General features: G+C 41.1%; 1 protein-coding gene across 28 annotated transcripts in view; it reads right to left on the reverse strand.

Moving 5' to 3' along the window:
* Window positions 1-376: 376 nt before the first annotated feature.
* The window catches only part of Kcnma1 (potassium calcium-activated channel subfamily M alpha 1), a 695,343-nt gene continuing 676,931 nt past the window's right edge, over window positions 377-18,788 (reverse strand). For 6 of the 28 annotated variants that reach the window (XM_060382121.1, XM_060382114.1, XM_060382117.1 and 3 more), the window contains 4 exons: window positions 18,095-18,213; window positions 16,204-16,428; window positions 13,832-13,860; window positions 377-7,509 (listed from right to left, as the gene is read on the reverse strand). In XM_060382121.1, coding sequence (XP_060238104.1) covers window positions 7,355-7,509; window positions 13,832-13,860; window positions 16,204-16,428; window positions 18,095-18,213 — 528 coding nt within the window. In that variant the 3' untranslated portion in view covers window positions 377-7,354. Of the gene's footprint in view, window positions 7,510-13,831; window positions 16,429-18,094; window positions 18,214-18,788 lie in introns of those variants that run through there. The other 22 variants (XM_060382141.1, XM_060382143.1, XM_060382147.1 and 19 more) reach the window with 7 other exon arrangements.

Genomic DNA, 18,788 nt, shown 5'->3' on the forward strand with positions numbered 1-18,788 from the left:
ATTTATTCTCTTCTCCAGTTCCTGTCTGGTCACATAATTCATCATAGCCACAGTCACCATGCCAGCAATCAAAGTGTGAGAGACAGATAAATAAACCACGCTCTTTTCCCTTAATGAACATGTTGTAGGCTGACCTATGCATATGTGTACTTATGAATTGGTTTGTTTTGTTTTGTTTTTCCTTTGTCCCCTGATGAAATTCCAAATGAAGGTTTTGGTGTTAAGTGGGGGAAAAGGCTCTTTTTAGCATCTGCATGGTGGGATGTGAGCCAAATACTTTAGGCAGGATGTGATTGTACCACCTGGGAATGGAGCATTTTTAATTAGGATTTCCAGGCAGATCTGGGTTTATGTTTGAAATGTTGCAGTTCTGGTTAAATGTGTACACAGCGGAAGGAAAAGAAGAACTGAGGTACTGGAGTGGGGAAAGGATCTGGTTTAGTGTAGACCTGGGGTTTGATTTGTCTCAGTGGAGGGGCTCCCTTCCCTGATGACTACCTCATCAAACTGACCCTAGATCTCAAGGGCAGGAAGCTCTGTGTTGCTTTGGCAGGCACATGTGATGTGTGTGTACATGTTCATCTAAGACTCTAAACAGCAGGGCTGGTGCTGTTTCCTAAGACAGACTCTGGAGAGCTTGAGGGTCAGCTTTGGAGAACAAGAAGAAATGCAGAAATTCCTCAGGGGATAAACAGATCTGGGGAAAATTCTTTTCAATTTAACATTCAGCCTAGAAATAAAATCCATTTTCACCTGGCCAAAAGGCTCTCCTGTTTACCCTGGCCCAGAAAAGCTGTCAGAAGATGGTGACCTTTGCATTTTGTGTATTAAGATTTTTGTAACTACAAGAGCCTGGGTGTACTGTGCATGAGAGATGAAGAAGAGTGGGATGATGTGAACTGATGAAAGGAGAGACCAGCTCAAGACTCCTCTTTTCATAAACACTTCAGAAGGCATGCTGATAACCTAGATGCCCTGTGTAACCTCCATTTTCCATGGTGTAAAAACTGACAGAGTGGCCTGCTAGTTTCCCATCCAATCCAGTCCTCATGGCAACAGAAGATAAAGACAAAGGGAAAATTGGTCCTTCCAGTCTGCCTCATTACTTCCGAGTCACCATTTCAGATACTGTTCATCTCAACTCTCATGGATGCCTCTTTCTCTCTAACTTTGCATCCCTCTTTCTGTTTCCCAGTCTCCCTTACTGAATAGATCTTCTGTCCTAATGGCATCAGCTTGGTTTGCTCCATTGAGCCCCTGTTAACTTGGCTATAGCCTCAGACACTTCTACTGACCCATCATCTAAGCCTATGCTTTCTCCTTTATGAACTCAGCCAGGCTTCTCCTTTTATACTTATCTCATGCATTTGTATGGGGGATGGAAGAGGTGGCTTTTCCTAGGGCCAGGGCCTGCCAGAGCATCTTCTCAGCTCTCTCTGTATTCCCAGCCCAGGACACCTTCATGGTGGGAAAGGAACTCTCCCCTCTTAAATCAGAAAGAAGGCAGCCCATTTCTTAACTGTGAGAATTCTGCTGACATGCTTCATCTTCTCCTTTTTCCTGTCCCTCTGTACTGCTCTGTCCTCCGGGTCTGCAGTAAACATTCCCTTTATATAGAACCTGTCAAACTCACACCCAACCCTAAAACCTAAGTCAAACTGTCATAGTGCCCCATCCAATAGGAAGTCTTTACTGAATGACAGTTTTACATAACATGTCTTCTGTTCCCAGGAAGGGGCAGAAGCTGTCCAGCAGCAAGTACATGGCGACTACTTGATCAACTAATGAAATCATTGATCCATCCATATTCCAAAATGAGCTGGGATGGTGGCTCTCAGCTTTCCTAACTCTGAAACCCCATCTGTTCACAAAGCTTACCTAACTGCTTCAAACCATAACACTGCTCATTCCTTTAACTCCTGCTCGCTGGAAGACACTGTTACATACATGCTTACTCTTTCTCTACTGGCTCTTTAGGGCTCCCCCTTTCAACTGATTTTATATTTACTGCAAGCAAGACTGTGTTATACTCCTCCAGCTGGATACATTCATCTGACAAACGTGTTGGTGCTGTCTACTGAGTTCCTGACAGGAGACCTTTGTAATGCTAGCTAAAAAGTTAAAAGCCCTGCATTCTTGATTATGCTATGATTTGTCTGCCTGCTATTATTATTATTTTAATGTCTGTATAATAGTAGAGCCAGCAGGTTTCTTTAAAAAAAAAATCTGAAAATATATCCTTCCCTTTAATTTAGGCAGTGGATCCATGGCTACTTTAGCAACTGAGTACTGAAGGGGTGCCCTCTGCGTGGTAGGGAGAAAATGTGTGCGGAAAGTAGGGGTTCTGCATGGTGAGCTGTTGCTGAGTGCAACCCACAGGACTTCGCACTGCTGAGAGAATGTTCAGCTAAAGAGCTGACATTCCAGAAAGAACTGGACATCTCAAAAGCTTCAAGTTCTAAACAGTACAGTCACTACTTTCCATGACCCTTTGTTCAGATCTTTCAGTGACTCTTTATGGCTTTCTAAATCAGTGTGCCACTTTTAATGTGGCTCTTCAACTACCTACTTTCTAGCTTCTTCCATGAAGTCTTGTAATGGACACAAACTTACTACTGAAGGTAAGTTGCTATTTCTATCAAAAGCACCTTGATAACAGTAAATCATAGCTCCTTAAGGCCATTGGAAAGTCCTCATGATCCTTGTGCCTCCAGTCAAACCAATTATTTCCTACTGGAAAGTCTTCACAGCCCAGCCAATACTGGGCTCCTATCATTTTTCCCATTCATGGTTCAAGAGAGCCTTTTTTTCCCCATTCCCAGGAATCAGCTCAAGCCAGGGCTACTTCCAGCATTGCAACTGCCTCGTTTTGTTCTCTCTAACTTTTTGATGTACACTCTGAGATATCCATTTTCAGGCCCATTATAATTTTCATGCTTAAAAGCACAGTTTAAAAGGATGGTCTAGAACAGAGAGTCTAAAGGAGAATAATTTCTCCATCAAACCATTTGAGACTGGACTAGCAGGGAGATCCTAACTCTTGTAGGACTAAGGGCCTTTCTCCACATGGGTCCCTTTCCTAGTTTTTTTTTTTAAATCACTCTCACCATAGGTATTTAAAAAATGAAATTAAAATGTCCTCTACATTCCCTTATTTTAGCGATAATTTTGGATAAATAACTGGCCATGCATGGACAACAACCAGTTAAGATAAACTTGGCTTAATAACCAAAATAAGTCCAAAGGGATTCCTCATTTCATCAAGTGATCATGAGATTTAAGTGAGAAACCATAATTATAATGGAAAAACAATCATTAAGAACATGGGGTAAACAGCAGAGGCAGAAAGAAAATCTAATAGGGTTGAAAGTAATATTTTAGTCTCTTTAAGTTTTAAAAATGATGGATAAATCCTTAAGTAATAAGGGCCATTGTATCCACTACTTTACCACCATTCAAAAAATCACGAAATATGAATTAAAAAAAGAAAAAACAAACAAAAAACAAAAATCAGGCAGATCTTGGGCTGCCACTCAGTGTTGAGTGAATTTGTGTGATCTCTTCATAGTCAAGATGACTCCAAGTCACTTATCTGATACTTTTCTTTATAATTTTTTGCCTCTTTTTATCCTTCTTTCAACAAGGTTCTCCTTGATGATGAAAATGATAGATCAAAATTACACTAATGTATGTAAGCAGCAAAACACATCGTGTTAATGAAAGCAAACCAAAGAAACTGGAAATGAAATGAGAAGTAAGGGGGACTGTACATTGGAGGACATTAATGGGAATAACAACAGGAGAGTAGGAGTGTCCAGATTCTCTCTATGCACTATTAGAATTGTGCTCTAGAGATGAAGAGACTATACAAAGCTGTGCTGCACCGAGATTTAAAGAGAGACCAGAATGAACAAAACTGGCTCATCAGTAAGGGGAGTGAATCTGAATGGAAACCTTTGCATCTTGACTGTAAGACTTTCCAAGCTGAAAAGCATAGGAATGAACTTGACAGTTCTATGTCCAGAGCAGAGAGTGGATACTCTGTTCAGCTCAGAAATGCTATGTGGGTGACATGGACAGAACAGACAGCTCTGAAAAAGATTGTCTCCAAGGGGTTGGCTGAGGCAAGGCAGCTACTGCCTTTGTCAGTCTGACAGGGACCTGAGCCATCTCAACAAGCCAGCCTCATGTTTAAGTCATTAAGACTTGAGGATTTAAAGAATATTTTCATAGTTAGTAGCCAATTGTGTAAGAGTGCCTTTGAACCTTAAAATCAGGCACCGTTCAACAGTTTTTGTTTTCCATACAAAAGAGTTCTAATTTTATGCATTTTCTCTTTCTCTACTTCCAACTCAACCCAAACCATCTAATTCATTGATTAAAGTCTATCAACACTTAAAAACAACAACAAAAACAAAATATAACTTGTAGAAAGATGGCTGTTCTTCCAGATGACTTAGTCACAATCTCTTTTTAAACATAAAACACCTGAAGTGGATGTCTTCAGTTGGTTATAGCAAGGAAGGATATTTCCAAATATAGTTGCTTATACGGAAGCACATTGCCTCCATGAGAAAAATGGTGATGGGAATGATGTACTCATACACAGGTAGATTCTGTTTTTCAAATGATCTGATTTCCAAAGCACCCAAGCATCATTAGTTTGCCAAGATAGCAATTCTGGACCTCAGCCAAGGACTGGAGATCAGCGCCTTCTAATGTGGAATATTCCAGAGAGGACCACCACTGGCCTAAGGAGAATGTGGTTGGGAAGACTTGGAAAGATGATGTTTTATTCTACACAGGATTCAGAACTCAACAAATGAAAACAAACTGGAAACTTTGGGTGTTGTCTTGAGCCCTGCAGTTATTTTAACAAATGTTATTTCTGCTTTGCCTGATATGCTGTGCATTTTTGCAAATGGGGCCACCATATGGTCATTTTCCATACCACCTTTGAATCATGCTTGATTTGTTCCTCATATATTGCTCTCTCTATCTTAGAAGGAAATGGATTTCTACTATGTTGGGTGTAGAAAGCTGCTTGGTGAACTGAGGGAGCCCCTTACTATAGAAACTATCATTGTAGCCATTGTGGTTAAGAAGTAGACTTAGATTTCAATCTCTAGCTGTGGTGGGAAATGAGGATTATGCCTCTGCTTTCCTGCCTTGCATGGAGTGGAGTGCTGAGAACACTATTCTTCCAATGGAAGATTATTTAGGGAAACAACATTGGTTGCCATAGGAGACTAAAGAACTAAGACAAATTCAGACATGGTTAGTGAGGATGAGTGTGAGGAAGAGCCTACTCTGGTTCAGAAGGAAATAAGAGCGTGGATTGACATGAATGTACTTAGGTAACCCCAATGCAAAATCATGATGCTCAAGGAAGTCTTAGCTTTCAGGAATGCTGTCAATATCCTGGCAGTGAATTCTCCCCACCAGCACATTTGAGTTCTGTTGGAAACCAAGAAATGCTTATAAGCCTGAATATAGACTGCTGACGTCCATTTTAGCCTGAGTAGACTAGTGATTGATTATAAATATTTTTGTGTTAACAATCCAATCGGACACACATTATTCACAATACTTTTATAGAACTAATTCTACAAAACGTGACAACAGAGTAACCACAGTCCGACAAGTCACTGCAGGACAATGCCTACAAGGTGGAAGCACTACTACAGTGGCTCTGCAGGGAGCAGACGGAGGTGGAAGCTCAGCTTTGCCTACACTGGTAAGTGGGGTCCTTACGGACATATGTTTTCATGGTGATCGCATTGCTTTGCTCTGATCTGATTTGTACTATCATAGCTAGGTACCACAGAGTCATGGCCTAAAAAGTTAATGGAAGAGATGTCACAGGAGTTCAGGGGCTATTTTGGTTAGTTTGGAAAAGTGTCCACATTTTACATTTTTAAAGAAAAAAAAATCACAGTCACACCCATGCTTCTCCAGAGACCCTGATGATCATATCAAAGGTTGATCGCTGTGAAGTTGAAAGACCTTTTGAGTCATTGGAGTGAAACAGTTGCTGAGGTGACTATACACTGGGCATGCATGGGACAGCAGAGCTGAGACATCACAATTGAATCTGAAGACTAGGAAAATCTTTTGACCACAGATTGAAGTGGCTGATACATTTATTTCACTGCTGGTAATTTTCAAAGGCCTTTTTCTAACAGTCTATGTTAAGAGCATGACTTACTTTCCTTTTGGTTGTTATTGTTTTTAGAAAGTATTTTAGTGAGTTTGAATGTTTAGTCCCAGCTACTCAACCAAGGAAAGCCAGCAAATGAAAATTTGAGCAAAAGTCATTTCCTTGACAGTAGACATTGTCTGACTTCTAAACAAACAATTCCTGATAAGCATGAGTTCTTCTTAGATCCCATTGTTGTGTAAAATTATTCATTCATGTTCACAGACTTTCAGGCTAAAAGCTCTGAGTGGGGAAAAGAACTCAACAGATCCTCCCACAGAACTTGCTTGGGTGACTTAGAAGTATGAAATGAGGAGCATAACAGCATGGAAGAGGCCCCACTGTAAGAAGGCCTGCCCTTGGGCGCCTCTGGTTCACAACTCTCACATTCTAGGTGTGCCTATAACCCTCCCCCATATCTTGAGCTGGCTGCTGAAACCTGATCTGGCAGCTGCAGAAAAGTTGCAAGGAGCTCTTTCCTCTAAATATATAAACAAAGGATAAGAGATGCTGGAGGAAAACTGAAACTACAAAGATAGGACTTTCAACTGTGGAGATTAATAAGTTTGATTTGTTAAAAGCTGGTGACAATGCAGAGCAAAACACACGCCAATCGAGGGGAGAGGTAAATATTCATTTCTGTTCTTTTTTTTTTTTTTTAGATTTCTAAAATATGTGTGTACATTTTTGTCCATCTTAAATCTGATTTTTAGTAATCCATTTCCATTAGTTACAAATTGGGGTGGTGACCATCATTCTCCTCAAAGAAAAAGAGAAAGAAGAGAAATGTGCATCCAGGAATCTGGCCACTCACTCATTTTGACTTTGCATTGCTGTGATATATGGAAGATATCTGGCAATGAAAAAAAAAAGAAAAATATATTTTCTTTCTAATAAATAAAAATAATTTAGAACACTAGAAGCTATACATGACTATTTAGTATGTTCATTTATAAATGAAATCATTTTCTTTTCCAAAATACATGGAAGCAATATTCAAGGCAAAGAGAAAGATCTGTCTAACTTTATTTTTCTTGCAATTCTTGCTTATTCTAGTGTTTCCACCAGTGATTCAGCATGTAAGAGGAAGAAAAGTCACGTCACCATTTATGAAGTTTGTCAGGCTTTAAAAAAATAGTTCTGGTCTCCTGGGAGTCAACATTCATCTTCAACTTCTCTGATTGGAGGGATCAGGCTGCTTGTGGACTTATATTGGTTGATCTGGTTAACCGTGTGGGTGCTCATGGGCTTGATTTGAATGTTTCTCGGATAGGCATTATCCGGCTCATCTGTAAACCATTTCTTTTCTGCTAAAGGGCAAAATGGATAGAGAACAAGAAGGAGAAACGAGAAGCTTAATTAGTCCTAGGCTGAGCTTCTGGAAAGTTCATTGAAAATGCATAAAGGTAATCAATAGAAGCTGACAGTGAGTAATTGCTAAGACAGTGCAGTGTATAGAAGCCCCCGGAACCTGAACCATGCCTCTCTTTCCTGTAGCAAGGGAAGAGCAAAATGAATGTGCTCCTGGAAGGCACTAGGAGTAGACCACCCTCAGGGAGTAGGTTGGAGTAGATGGACACCATCCGGACTGCAGAATAAGCTGTCCAGATTCTTTTTGCAGTTTCACCTCTTCCCAGCCTTTTCTCGACTTTGTTACAAGTAGACTCAAAGGCAGATGTCAACTGTACCACTTCTGTCCTGTCTTCATCCTTTTCATGGTTTTGGGGAGGCAGCATCTTAAAGGAATCCCACAGGATTTGCTGGCCAATGAGAGTGATAATAAGAACAGGAAACTGTTCTGAAACAGAGTTTTGATGTGGCTTTTATATAAAGAAAGAGAACTCTGTGGGTGTGGAGTCATGGAAAGAGTTCCAGGAGGCAGGATCTCAGCTGACTATAACAATGCAAGCTGCGAGCAGAGAGCTCATGGAAGCTTGCCATTTTCCTTTCCACCCTAAATACACAAATGGCTGAGAGAGAATGCTCGGGGCCTTTGGGGTCATTGCAGAGGGCAGCCTCTTGGCTGAGCTATGCTATTCACAAGGTTCAACTCTAATCTATGCCCCTTTCTAGGAATGAACTCTACTGAAAAATTACCCATGTGTACAGATAGGAAACAACTGGGAAGTAGAACTTCTAGCTCAGGGGACTGTAGGCTTCATTACAGTGACTTCGGGAAAGGAGAGGGCAAGAAAGACAGCTTTCAAACACATTCACTGCTCTAGAGACAATGGTCCCTCTGGCTTCCATTTTTATTGAGTATGGAGCAATTTACATCTGCCTTGTGTCTGGTTGTAGAACTACCCATTAAAATGATTGCCTAGCTGGCTCTCGTGTTCTCTCTCTCTCTCTCTCTCTCTCTCTCTCTCTCTCTCTCTCTCTCTCTGGGATGCATGTGTGTGTGTGTCTGTCTGTGTGTGTGTGTTGGCTCACAAATGAAGCATCTGTAATTAGCGCATGATCACTTTGCTTTTTCCTTCTTGTTCTATATTACAACCACTTCCTGTTTCTTGGCTCCTCAGTGTGGCTACCTCTGGGGCTAGGGAAAAGCCTAAGAAAGGTTCAGGAGTTCCATTTAGCCCTCAGGACACTTGCTTCCTCTCATGTACCTCATTCTCCCTATGATCTCTCCTGCTCTGGCTCACTCACCTATTATAATTAAGTTCACTTTGATTTGAACAGATTGGACGATAGGAATTCATAATGCTACATCCTCACAGTGAAACTAACTGATTAAGTGCTTTAAATTATTCCCCCTGACAGAATGATAAAGTTACAATCTGTTCTGAGATGATCTACAGCTTGCCAGCCTCCTACAGCTTCTTTCTACATTCATTTATCTTTTTGTCAAGCAGAGGTTTTTTTTTTTTTCCTTTCCCTAAGCTTCAATTCCATAGATCTTTTAAAGTCATCAGCACATCTGAATTATTAATGAGGCTTTAGAGGCAAGACTCCTGATGGGCTGGTTAAAAAAGGTTGTATAGAAATCTGGGACTGTGTACACATCAAAATAATTTCAGCTCCATTTAAAAAACCATTTAGTTCAAGTGTGACATAGATGAACCATTATGCATTTGTGGAAACCAATTTTTTGTGATCTACGATTAAACTAACCTTTCAGAGAAGAGTAAAGTGTGATGGTTATCAGGCTTTAAAACCATTGCCAGGTCTCTGAAACAATTCCCAACTACGACTTTCTCAAACAGCTTATGTGCAGAGACGGCACTGAGAGAGGAGCCTGGTGTTCCTGCTCTTTGCCCAAGCTGCCCTTGGCACTGGCTGCACAGTTACGCTGAATTATTTTGCTGAAGGGATTTAGCGCTAGGTTGTGTGTGCCAGGTAGGAAGAGTAAGTCTTGCTGATGAAAAGGAGGATGTGTTTTGCGTGAAAGACCAAACAGCTACAATTTGCTGAAAATTTTACAACTGCTGCAGTGAATAATTGTTGAGAATTTAGTATTTACAGTTCAATTCAAAGGGGGCAATTTGACCTTTCACCACGGAGAGGATATCAATTTCCTCCAGCTGTCTCTAAAAGAGACAGCATTATTGGCCGTATTTAAGCTTCTTTCTCTTTAAATTTCTTGCCAAAAAAGAAAGTATAGGCAGTCTTGCCCCTGTGGTTTGAGACTGCAGCTTCAAGCAAGGAAAGGATTGAAGGGTTGAAATGTGGTTCTCACTGTTCCTGAGAAGATGCTGTTTAATTCCAGCGTCTCCTGAGCTCTAAATACCTATGATGTGTGAGGCGTGATCAAGTAAGATGTTGAGGAAATCAAACTAGCCACTACAAAACTGGGCACTAGAAAGAGGATTCAAAGCAGGAATTCAAATAAGTATGGAAGTGGCTAATGGAACCCCACTCTAATGCATAACTTATCTCAGTGTTCGATGTGTTCTTCTTTCACACCTGAGAGAAAAAGTTTTGTGATCTGTGGGGGACTTCTTGGCACCAGACCAAACAAACAAACAAAACAAAACCTAAACCTTATCTGTGTTTGTTCCTAAACTTCCTGTGGGTGATATATTCACGGAACCCTCATTCTGGGGACACTGTGTGACCTGTCAGGAACTTTTTTCATAAGGCAGTTAGCGTTAGGGAGAGAGTGACATGTTGCTACATGTGTTAAGCTGCTATAACAAAGCGAAGCTGAGAAAATAACTGGAGATAACGTGACTGCTGCACTATGGAGAGTATCGTGGTTACAGACCAACTAAGCCTCTGTGTACACTGTGGACAGTGTGGAGGAGGCCAGTGAGGCGGCGCCAGCTTGCGGGTCAGAGTCAAGTGAACCTGCTTCTCTCCCACACTCTCTGTCCTGCAAAGCTTATGGAATGTATCGTATTGTCATTCATCTTTTATAGACTAGGGCTGGAAAAAAAAAAAAAACATTCCTAATCATTTTGGCCATGTCAACAGAACAGGTATCAGTGACTCACTACACATTCAGCATCTGTCATATGAGAGTTAAATGTGTTTACATCTGTGCTTGCTGAGTAGACTGGCTGTAATGATTGCCTAGGCATTAGCTTTAAGATTAGCACTGATGTGAGTATGATGCAGGCATGGGTTGTACCTCCTGAATGTTATGTTTACAAATGAAGTTCTTCAATGGAGAAGCCAGAGGCAGAGGCCTAGGGTGTATAAACTGAGGGCTGGCCTGAAGAATGTAGATTGTGGCAATAGAGATGGCATTGGGGGAACTTGTAGGTAGTCTTCATCTGGAAAGTGAATGAGAGGAAGGGATAATATGATGTTATGCTGTGGAGTTCAGGACTAGGACGGAGTGGGTCTTTGTTTCTGAAGTCAGTTTTCACCAGTGGGATGTCCTGCCCCTTGGAGAACCACCTGAGTCTTCCATTGCTAGTATAAGGAAATGACAGGGTTTAGAGAAAGGGTTTAGACTTCTTCTGAGAGGGCTGAGTTACCCAAAGCTCCACAAGCAGAGGGAGAAACAGCTACACTGTGAACTCAGAGCTTCTGCTGACTCTGGGTTGTCAGTGCTGTGGGCTTTCGACTTTCCACACAACTACTCCCCAGAGAAGACTGCTAAAAGGGAAACTGATAACACAGTAAAGGCACTTGGGAGAGCTGGCTTCTCTGTAGCACCACACACTGAGGCTTTGAGAGCAAAGGCATGGATTGAAAAGATCCCATTTGGATAGAGAGGACAGTGAGACAGCAGTGGCTACAAAGACCTCCAACCTTCAAGGGCAACTCCATGTTGTTTCCTGAATTATATTTCTATGGTATGTTTCCTGTGGTCACAAAACCCTGATGCCTCCCAGGCAAAACTATGCATCCCATCTCTTCCTCTTCTGTCTAAGCAAAACACAGCCATTACATAGACGTAAGCATAGTTTCTACCAGACTCAGACAAGTTTCCTTTGATCTCACTTCTCTATAGTGTACCATGATGAGTGTCCGTTTCTGCATCCTTACATCCAGCCAAACCCTGAGGAGACTTTCCCCTTGGGTAGCAGGAATTTCTCTTGCTCGCTTCCACGCTAAGTCTCCTTATGGAGTATACTCAACCAGCTTAGTGGCAGGTATCCACAGCTACTTCTTTATCGTATTATCACAAAGCAGGGATTGTCTGGTGGAAGCTGGTGGAGAAATTGATTCGTACCCTGTCTTATCTTCCTCTCCCGGAAGTTTCTGTACTTTCTTGTTCATTAAGGAGCCTGTTGCTATAGGAACCTGGAAAGTTGCTATAATTGTTTCTATTGGGATATAGACACCTTTAAGGCATTCCCTATGCTGAAACACAGTCAGTCAAAGGTTCCTCTGGTCACCTAGGATCTCGATAACGCTGCCAACAGGCATAGTCAGTCTCTCTAGTCACTAGTCTCACAAGGCTTGTCCCCTGGCTTGGAGGCAGAATCTGGCTCCAAGAGCCTGACACCAGCAAATAAGCTATATCAACACCTCAGGCATTAATTTCCAGTTTTCCAAGAATAAACCAAGGGAATGCAGATAAATTATAAAATAGTTTTAAAATGTAAAAACGATTTCAAATACATATTGTGTATACCTACTTTAACATCCGGAATTATGAAGGCTTAATTTCATAATGGAATTTGAAACATCTCCATACTATGGAAACTGGAAAGTGCAAGGGTTCATTTGAACTGGATTTGAGAAGGACCCCAGTAGCAGCTTTTAGGAATGTTGACACTTCCAGTTATAAGACAGCTGGTGCAAAGCTTTTCCTCCTGCTTTACCAACTCACTTCATCTGTCAGCCCTTTCCTAAGCCTGGGTAAGTCAGACCGAATGGCTCACAAACTGCTTAGTTTTCAGAATTGGAACTATCACAGACTCCTGAGCTGTGATTCTTATTAAATGTGCGTAATTTTTTCTCTTCACAGTGTTCTCTCACTTTCTACTATTTCTTGTTTGTTTCTAGTTTGGGTGAGGGGAAAGTAGGGGAGAGAAAACATATGAAGAACCCATATGCCTCCTTCCTAAGGGAGCTTCTGTTTTCCTAAAAGAGGGAGTTTGGAGTCAAATGAAAAATGGTGGAGGAGAATCTTCACTCTATTAAGAAAAGTATAATACAGAAGTTTCAGCTGGTAAAAAAAAAGTCATGATACCTTTGCCACCATCAAATATATCAGTAGTCACCTCTCAATGATGTGCAATTACCCAGTGGGGATTACGTGCCCAAAGACCGGGGAAAACTCTGAAATTTCATCTCAGGTCATAGTCTGTTCCCATTCCAGTCAATTCCAGTCTGGTTTACTGGGGCCAAGAACCAATTCCATTAAAAAGACACTTTGAATTTACTTCTGTCTGCCCCATTTGTGGTTGGAATTTAACAAACATCTGAAAGGCAGGTGGCAGGAGACATATAAGTATTGTCTAGACTGAATCATCAGTCCCTTCATAACTGGCCATGCGCTCTCAAGTTGATTCACACAGCTCAACAGCTTTGACTTTCGTTCATACTGAGTACACAGGAAAATAGACCAATGCATTTGCCATTAATAACCCTCCTACTGAAGATGAAAGGAGGGTCAACTATTAACAGAAAAGCACATTCGCCAAATGGAATAGCTGTGAATACTTTACAGAAACATTTATCAACTGGCATCATTGCTTGATTTGGTAGGTCTTGCCAAGATCAACACAGAGATGTGAACAGACCAGTGGGGACGGGTTTGGGCAGTGGTGGTGGGGGAAGTGGAGGAAGCTGGGTTTCTCAATGGGAAAATGCTTTTGGACTTGGGACAAGGTGCCAAGGTGGGCAGGGAGGCCACGTGCAGAGTTGAAGGCCAGCCAGACGTAGAGAGGTTACCCCCGATTACCCTACCCCAACCCAAGAGCACCAACACATACTCTAAGGGGTCTAGCCATAGCAGCAGCACAGCCTCATTGCGCTGAGCAATTGAGAAAGTAGAGGAAGAAAAAGAAGAAGGAAGGGAGAAAAGAAGAGGAGGAGGGGAAGGGAAGGGTGGAGAAGCAAAACAAAATAAATAGAACCACAAACAGAACAATTTAAATAAAAATAAACAATAACAGAATAAAATTTGTAACTCCTTTTTTTTAATTCCACAAAAGTTTCACAAGGACAACGTTATAGAAGAAAACCCCCAGCAGTGGCTAGGTCATGCAGAACCATTAATTGTCATACCTTGGCCCATTCTAGTCATCCTTGTCGCACTTTAGAGAGAGAAGTAAGCTATGTGAGTTTTACAATGCTTTTAAACTGTCATATTTCCTGTTGAGCACTTTAACTGGCACATTCTTATAGTTATAAATGTTCTGAGGGCATAACTTCATAACCTCCTTTGCAAAGAATGCATGAAGATCTCTCACGATCCAAAACTAGGGTATATGTATATATATAGTTATATATATAGTTATATATATATAGTTATATATAAAGCGATAGTTATATGTCATATGTAAATCAAAATACATACGGACAAAAATAATTTGAAAAAAAATACTTCGACTCACAAGACTTTTGAATTTACATGTATACAATGACTCCCCACCCATTGCTGGTTGGAGTACTGCACTGCCCCTGCCTTTGGTATGGGGGGAGGTGGAGGTTTGGACAGAGTCTCACCATTTCTGTCAGTAAAAGTGCTTGTCAATCACACAGCAAGCAAATCTCCAAAACCATCATGCTGGAGGGGACAGGGGATTCAAAATCTAAACCCAAACATTCACCATAAAAACACCTTTAAGAAAGAGATGCTAAAGCTGTGACAGACTTCTCCCCCTCCTTCCTACCCCCTAGTCTATCAACAGATTCCTAAGTAAATGTCTCAAATAGGTTCATATGAACACAAGGCTAATCTACCCATACCAGAATTTGGTTATGGTAAAGTTGGCCAATTCTTCAGAACTCCTATGTTCCTAAAACATAATTTGCATGCATAAAATAATGATAATTGCATATTGGGGAAAAGGTATCTGTCTACCTTCCCTCTCTTGTTGACTAGCAGTTTAAAAAAGAAAGAAAGAAAGCAACAAAAGAAAAAATAATTACTGAAATGTGTTTGGCTCACTGTTGCTGCCACCTAATTCCCATCTTGAAAATGGCAGGGAGAAGCTCTCTCTCTCTCTCTCCTGTCACTTGCCTACCTATGTGAATTGGCTGTATGTTAAAGAGGTTGCTATGCTGAACTTTTCCTGCCAGCCTTTTGCTTTGGGACAGAGCATCATATAGCTGTGCCAGCAATTTAACTGTGGTTGCTAGCTTTTGTCTTTGTTGAGTCAACTTTGGCTCCATCCTCCTACATCCTGCTTTATCTAGCACGTCAGCTCCTACAAAACAACAAAAAAAAAAAAAAAAAAAAAAAAAAAACCATTATCTGCCACTGGGTCTGTCTCCCTCTTGCTCCACCAAAGCCCCAGCCTGAATTCTATCTGAAATTGGGGCCCTCGTTAGTCAAACAAAGGGGAGTAAAAAGGTCCCTTGAGAATGCATGGAAAAATACTTGCTCTTTTCTGAGCGCTATTTATTCTGTACATAAGGTAAGAGATTCACCTTTTAAAGGATGTAAAAGTCCCAGGAAGACAGTTCTTAATGACTTACATCTGATATTTATGATACATATGGCTTTTCATCCCAAATGTCAAAAGGGAAAGAAAAAAAAAAAAAAGAACAACAACAACAAAAAAAAAAAAACAACTAGCTATCCCTATGGCAGCATAAGGAGACAGAATAACAATTTAATATGCAACCAAACCTCTTTTCAGGTAAATGAAATGACTAAGATTTGATACATCTAGAAGTGGAAACCTGTTTTCTTTTTTTCTTCTGTGTTAAAATTAGAAACATTAGCTTGAACTCCTGAAAGAAGCTGGCTCTGAGACAAAAAGGCTTTGGTGAATAAGTAAAAAAAAAAAAAAAAAATCTCTGATGCTCTCTCACAAAGTGGAAACTTAATCATCTTTTGTGCACACTTTGAAAGCTTTTCAAATGTTTTGTGAAACTTCAGCCCAGAGTGTAAATAATCAATGCATTTTCATTACTTTTGGTTGCTGGTTTTAAATGATCATATGCTAACTTATTCTGTGTGTGTATAAAAACAGAGAGAAAAGAAATAACAAAAATCAAAAAATCAAAACCCAAAGCATTCTGATGATCTGGATAAATCAGAAAAAATCTGCTGTGCCTGACTGACCCTGACCCCAGGTGCTCCCTTCTAACCTGTGAACTCATTCCTGCAGTGAGCTATTTATGTCTGGAGGATGCTTTTGGGTTATATTCCCCCTAGAATCATAAATAACTTTTTGGTCCGTCTGCTTATTTGCTGCTGTGCTCAAGGGTTTTATGGTGGTGAAATAAAAATGACAACCACATGCACACTATCATACATATGCAAATGTGTAAAAATAAAAAAAAAGAAAAGAAAAGAAAAAAGAGGGGGCTCTAGGGAACAGGAAAGTTACTCTGCTGGAATACCAACTGGGGAAATGAGTAGCAGATACAGTTTCACACACGGTGCCGGCGGGTACACATATCAAAGCCGCTCTTCCTGAACGTACTTCTGTTTATCGCGGGACTCCCTGGACTTGGGCCGGTTGGGTCGATTTGCTGTGGACGGGATGGAGTGGACGGAGGAGCTCTTCTTACTGGAGGACTGTGAGGAGTGGGAGGAATGAGACAGGCTGGCTCGGGATTGGCCAGCGTTGTGGTCAAACTGCATCAGGCAGAAGATCAGGTCTGTCGGTACGAGCTCAAACTCGTAGGGGGGATTGGTGATGACATACCTGGACAGAGAAAGCGAAGGTGTCACGGGCTGAGTTGAGTAGACACATGACTTAACTCTTCCTGAACTTCAAAGAACTAAATGCCTGGCCGCTTCATCTATGTGAGGAACTGAATGATGTACTCGGTATAGTAGCTTCAAATTCTCTTCCAAATTAAAGTAAATCTTCATGTTTAGCTCAACAAGGCAGCCAGAAGCCCAGGCAAAGGTGACAGGTTAGAACTGGTAACGAAAAAGCCATACCATAACTCACATGGGCCATATGCATGTTCCCGTACAAGGGTCAAGTTCATGACAAATAATGACCTCACTTCACTGTAACTTCTATTCTCCAATGTCCTGCCAGTCACAGACACAATCTCCCTGGTTAATGAGGCCTTAACCCCTTCTCTCCATTAGATCAAGCTTTCTCTGGCTGACACCAGCCACAACTACAGCCATCACCACATTGCTTCTGTAGCAGTGGATGGCAAAGTACGGTCTCAGAGGCCCCCACGGACTTCGGGAAAATGCAGTTGTTGGTCTAGGGATGTAGCCCAGTGGGCGAGCATTTGCCATGCATGCAAGAGCCCTGGGTCCAGTCCCTAGCACTGAAAAGGAGGAAGAAAGGAACAAATGAACAAATTGGAAACAAAAGGAAAAAGTTTTAGCAGCCTCACCCTGTACTACTGAATCACAAGCCCCAGAGTAGGGCTCAGTAATTCAATCTTTGGAAACTCTGCAGGTAAATCTCATACTTACTGTAACACAGGAATGTATTACTCAGCAACAACTTTTTTACTTATTTTTATTTCATGCGCATTAGTGTTTTGCCTGCATGTATGTCTGTGTGAAGATGTCAGATCCCATGTAGAACTGGAATGAGAGAGAGTGGTGAGCTGCCAAGTGCGTGCAGGGGATTGAACCTGGGTCCTCTGGAGGAGCAGCCAGTGCTCTTGACCAGTGAGCCATCTCTCTATCTAGTCTGCAACAATTTTTAACTCTGGCTAGGCATTATAACCCTCAAGCATTAAATAAATAAACATTTTTATATAATTTTATGTATTAAAATTGTTACATATAATTGATACATAATTTTAAATATGCATGTATATTTTTCCCTTTTATACAACTAAAACTAGTGTAATCACAGTATTTATTTAAATCCTCAGATGATTGCAATTTATAGATAAGAAAAACACCTCTATAGCACTGTTTCTTAGAGTACACTATACAAACTTGTGGATTTCAGTAATTCTAGAATATACTGTCAATGTTTTGCCTGCTATGAGTTTAATTAAAGCATATCAGAAATAAAATATACAACTAGGATACCCAAACTGTCAAATATTTTTGTTTAAGGTGATAATATAAAACGTTTCTTAAAAATAAATATTTGAAAGAAAGTGAGTCAATTACAAAACCTATGAAGCAAAAATACCATCAGTGTGAAGTATCTTCACACTGGAACCAAAGACAACTCCTCGTCAGTACAGCAGTTAGTCGGCCGCCTGTCACATGAGGAACCAAGGAACCCATGCAAGGAACCAGAGCTTGGGATTCTAACTCCTGTAATGTAGGCACTGTGTTGAAAGCATGCACATAGAGGCCCTTGCCTGCAGGAGACAAGAGATATCATTGATGCCATTTCTTTCAGATGAGATGGCCAAGAGGTAGGACATACTGACCTTTTTGTACACTGGCTGGGGGTGCTGAGGTGGGCATCTCTCAGCCGGTAAATTCCAAAACAAAGCATATTATATGTTTTCAGAGCTTTGCAGAACAGATCGCCATAACAACCACCATCCTAGGAGATAACAAAGAGACCAAGAGAAACATCAGTTTTTATTTGCCTGGGAATCAAGGACCAAGGGGGTAAAAAAGAACCTTTTCATAAAAGCTTGTTTTCCTATCTCTGGAGCAGGAGGATTGTGCCAAGAAACTGTAGCTGAAGACATCAGCATGTAACAGCCTGGACTCAGTACATTTGACTGTTGGGCTCTAACAACCATCACAGGAGCTTCTGCATCCACACAGTTCTAGCCACAGCTCAAACAAGCTTCTCTCTTCCCTCCATCTAGGTGGAAGTTGTGACATTGGAAGGTCTCAGTGTATAGCTAGAAAGAAGAAAGGAACCTTGCAAAGCAAGGATTATATACCCCCCACCACCACTCCAGCTCAGCTGTGTCCACTGTGATGGGACCTTGTTGTCAAATCTGCCCAAGTGATAATGAAAATCACTGCAAGAATAAAAGAGCACCCCACAAATCCTATAGTGATGACTCTTTCTGATAAGGACTGTATGAAAAGCATAATTTGCAGACCTCTGAGATGTCTAGGGAGAAGCAGATGTAGGTATCTGCAGGTAAGATAACTGGGACT

This window comes from Meriones unguiculatus, chromosome 4 (genome assembly GCF_030254825.1).
Source record: "Meriones unguiculatus strain TT.TT164.6M chromosome 4, Bangor_MerUng_6.1, whole genome shotgun sequence".
NCBI classification, from domain to species: domain Eukaryota; kingdom Metazoa; phylum Chordata; class Mammalia; order Rodentia; family Muridae; genus Meriones; species Meriones unguiculatus.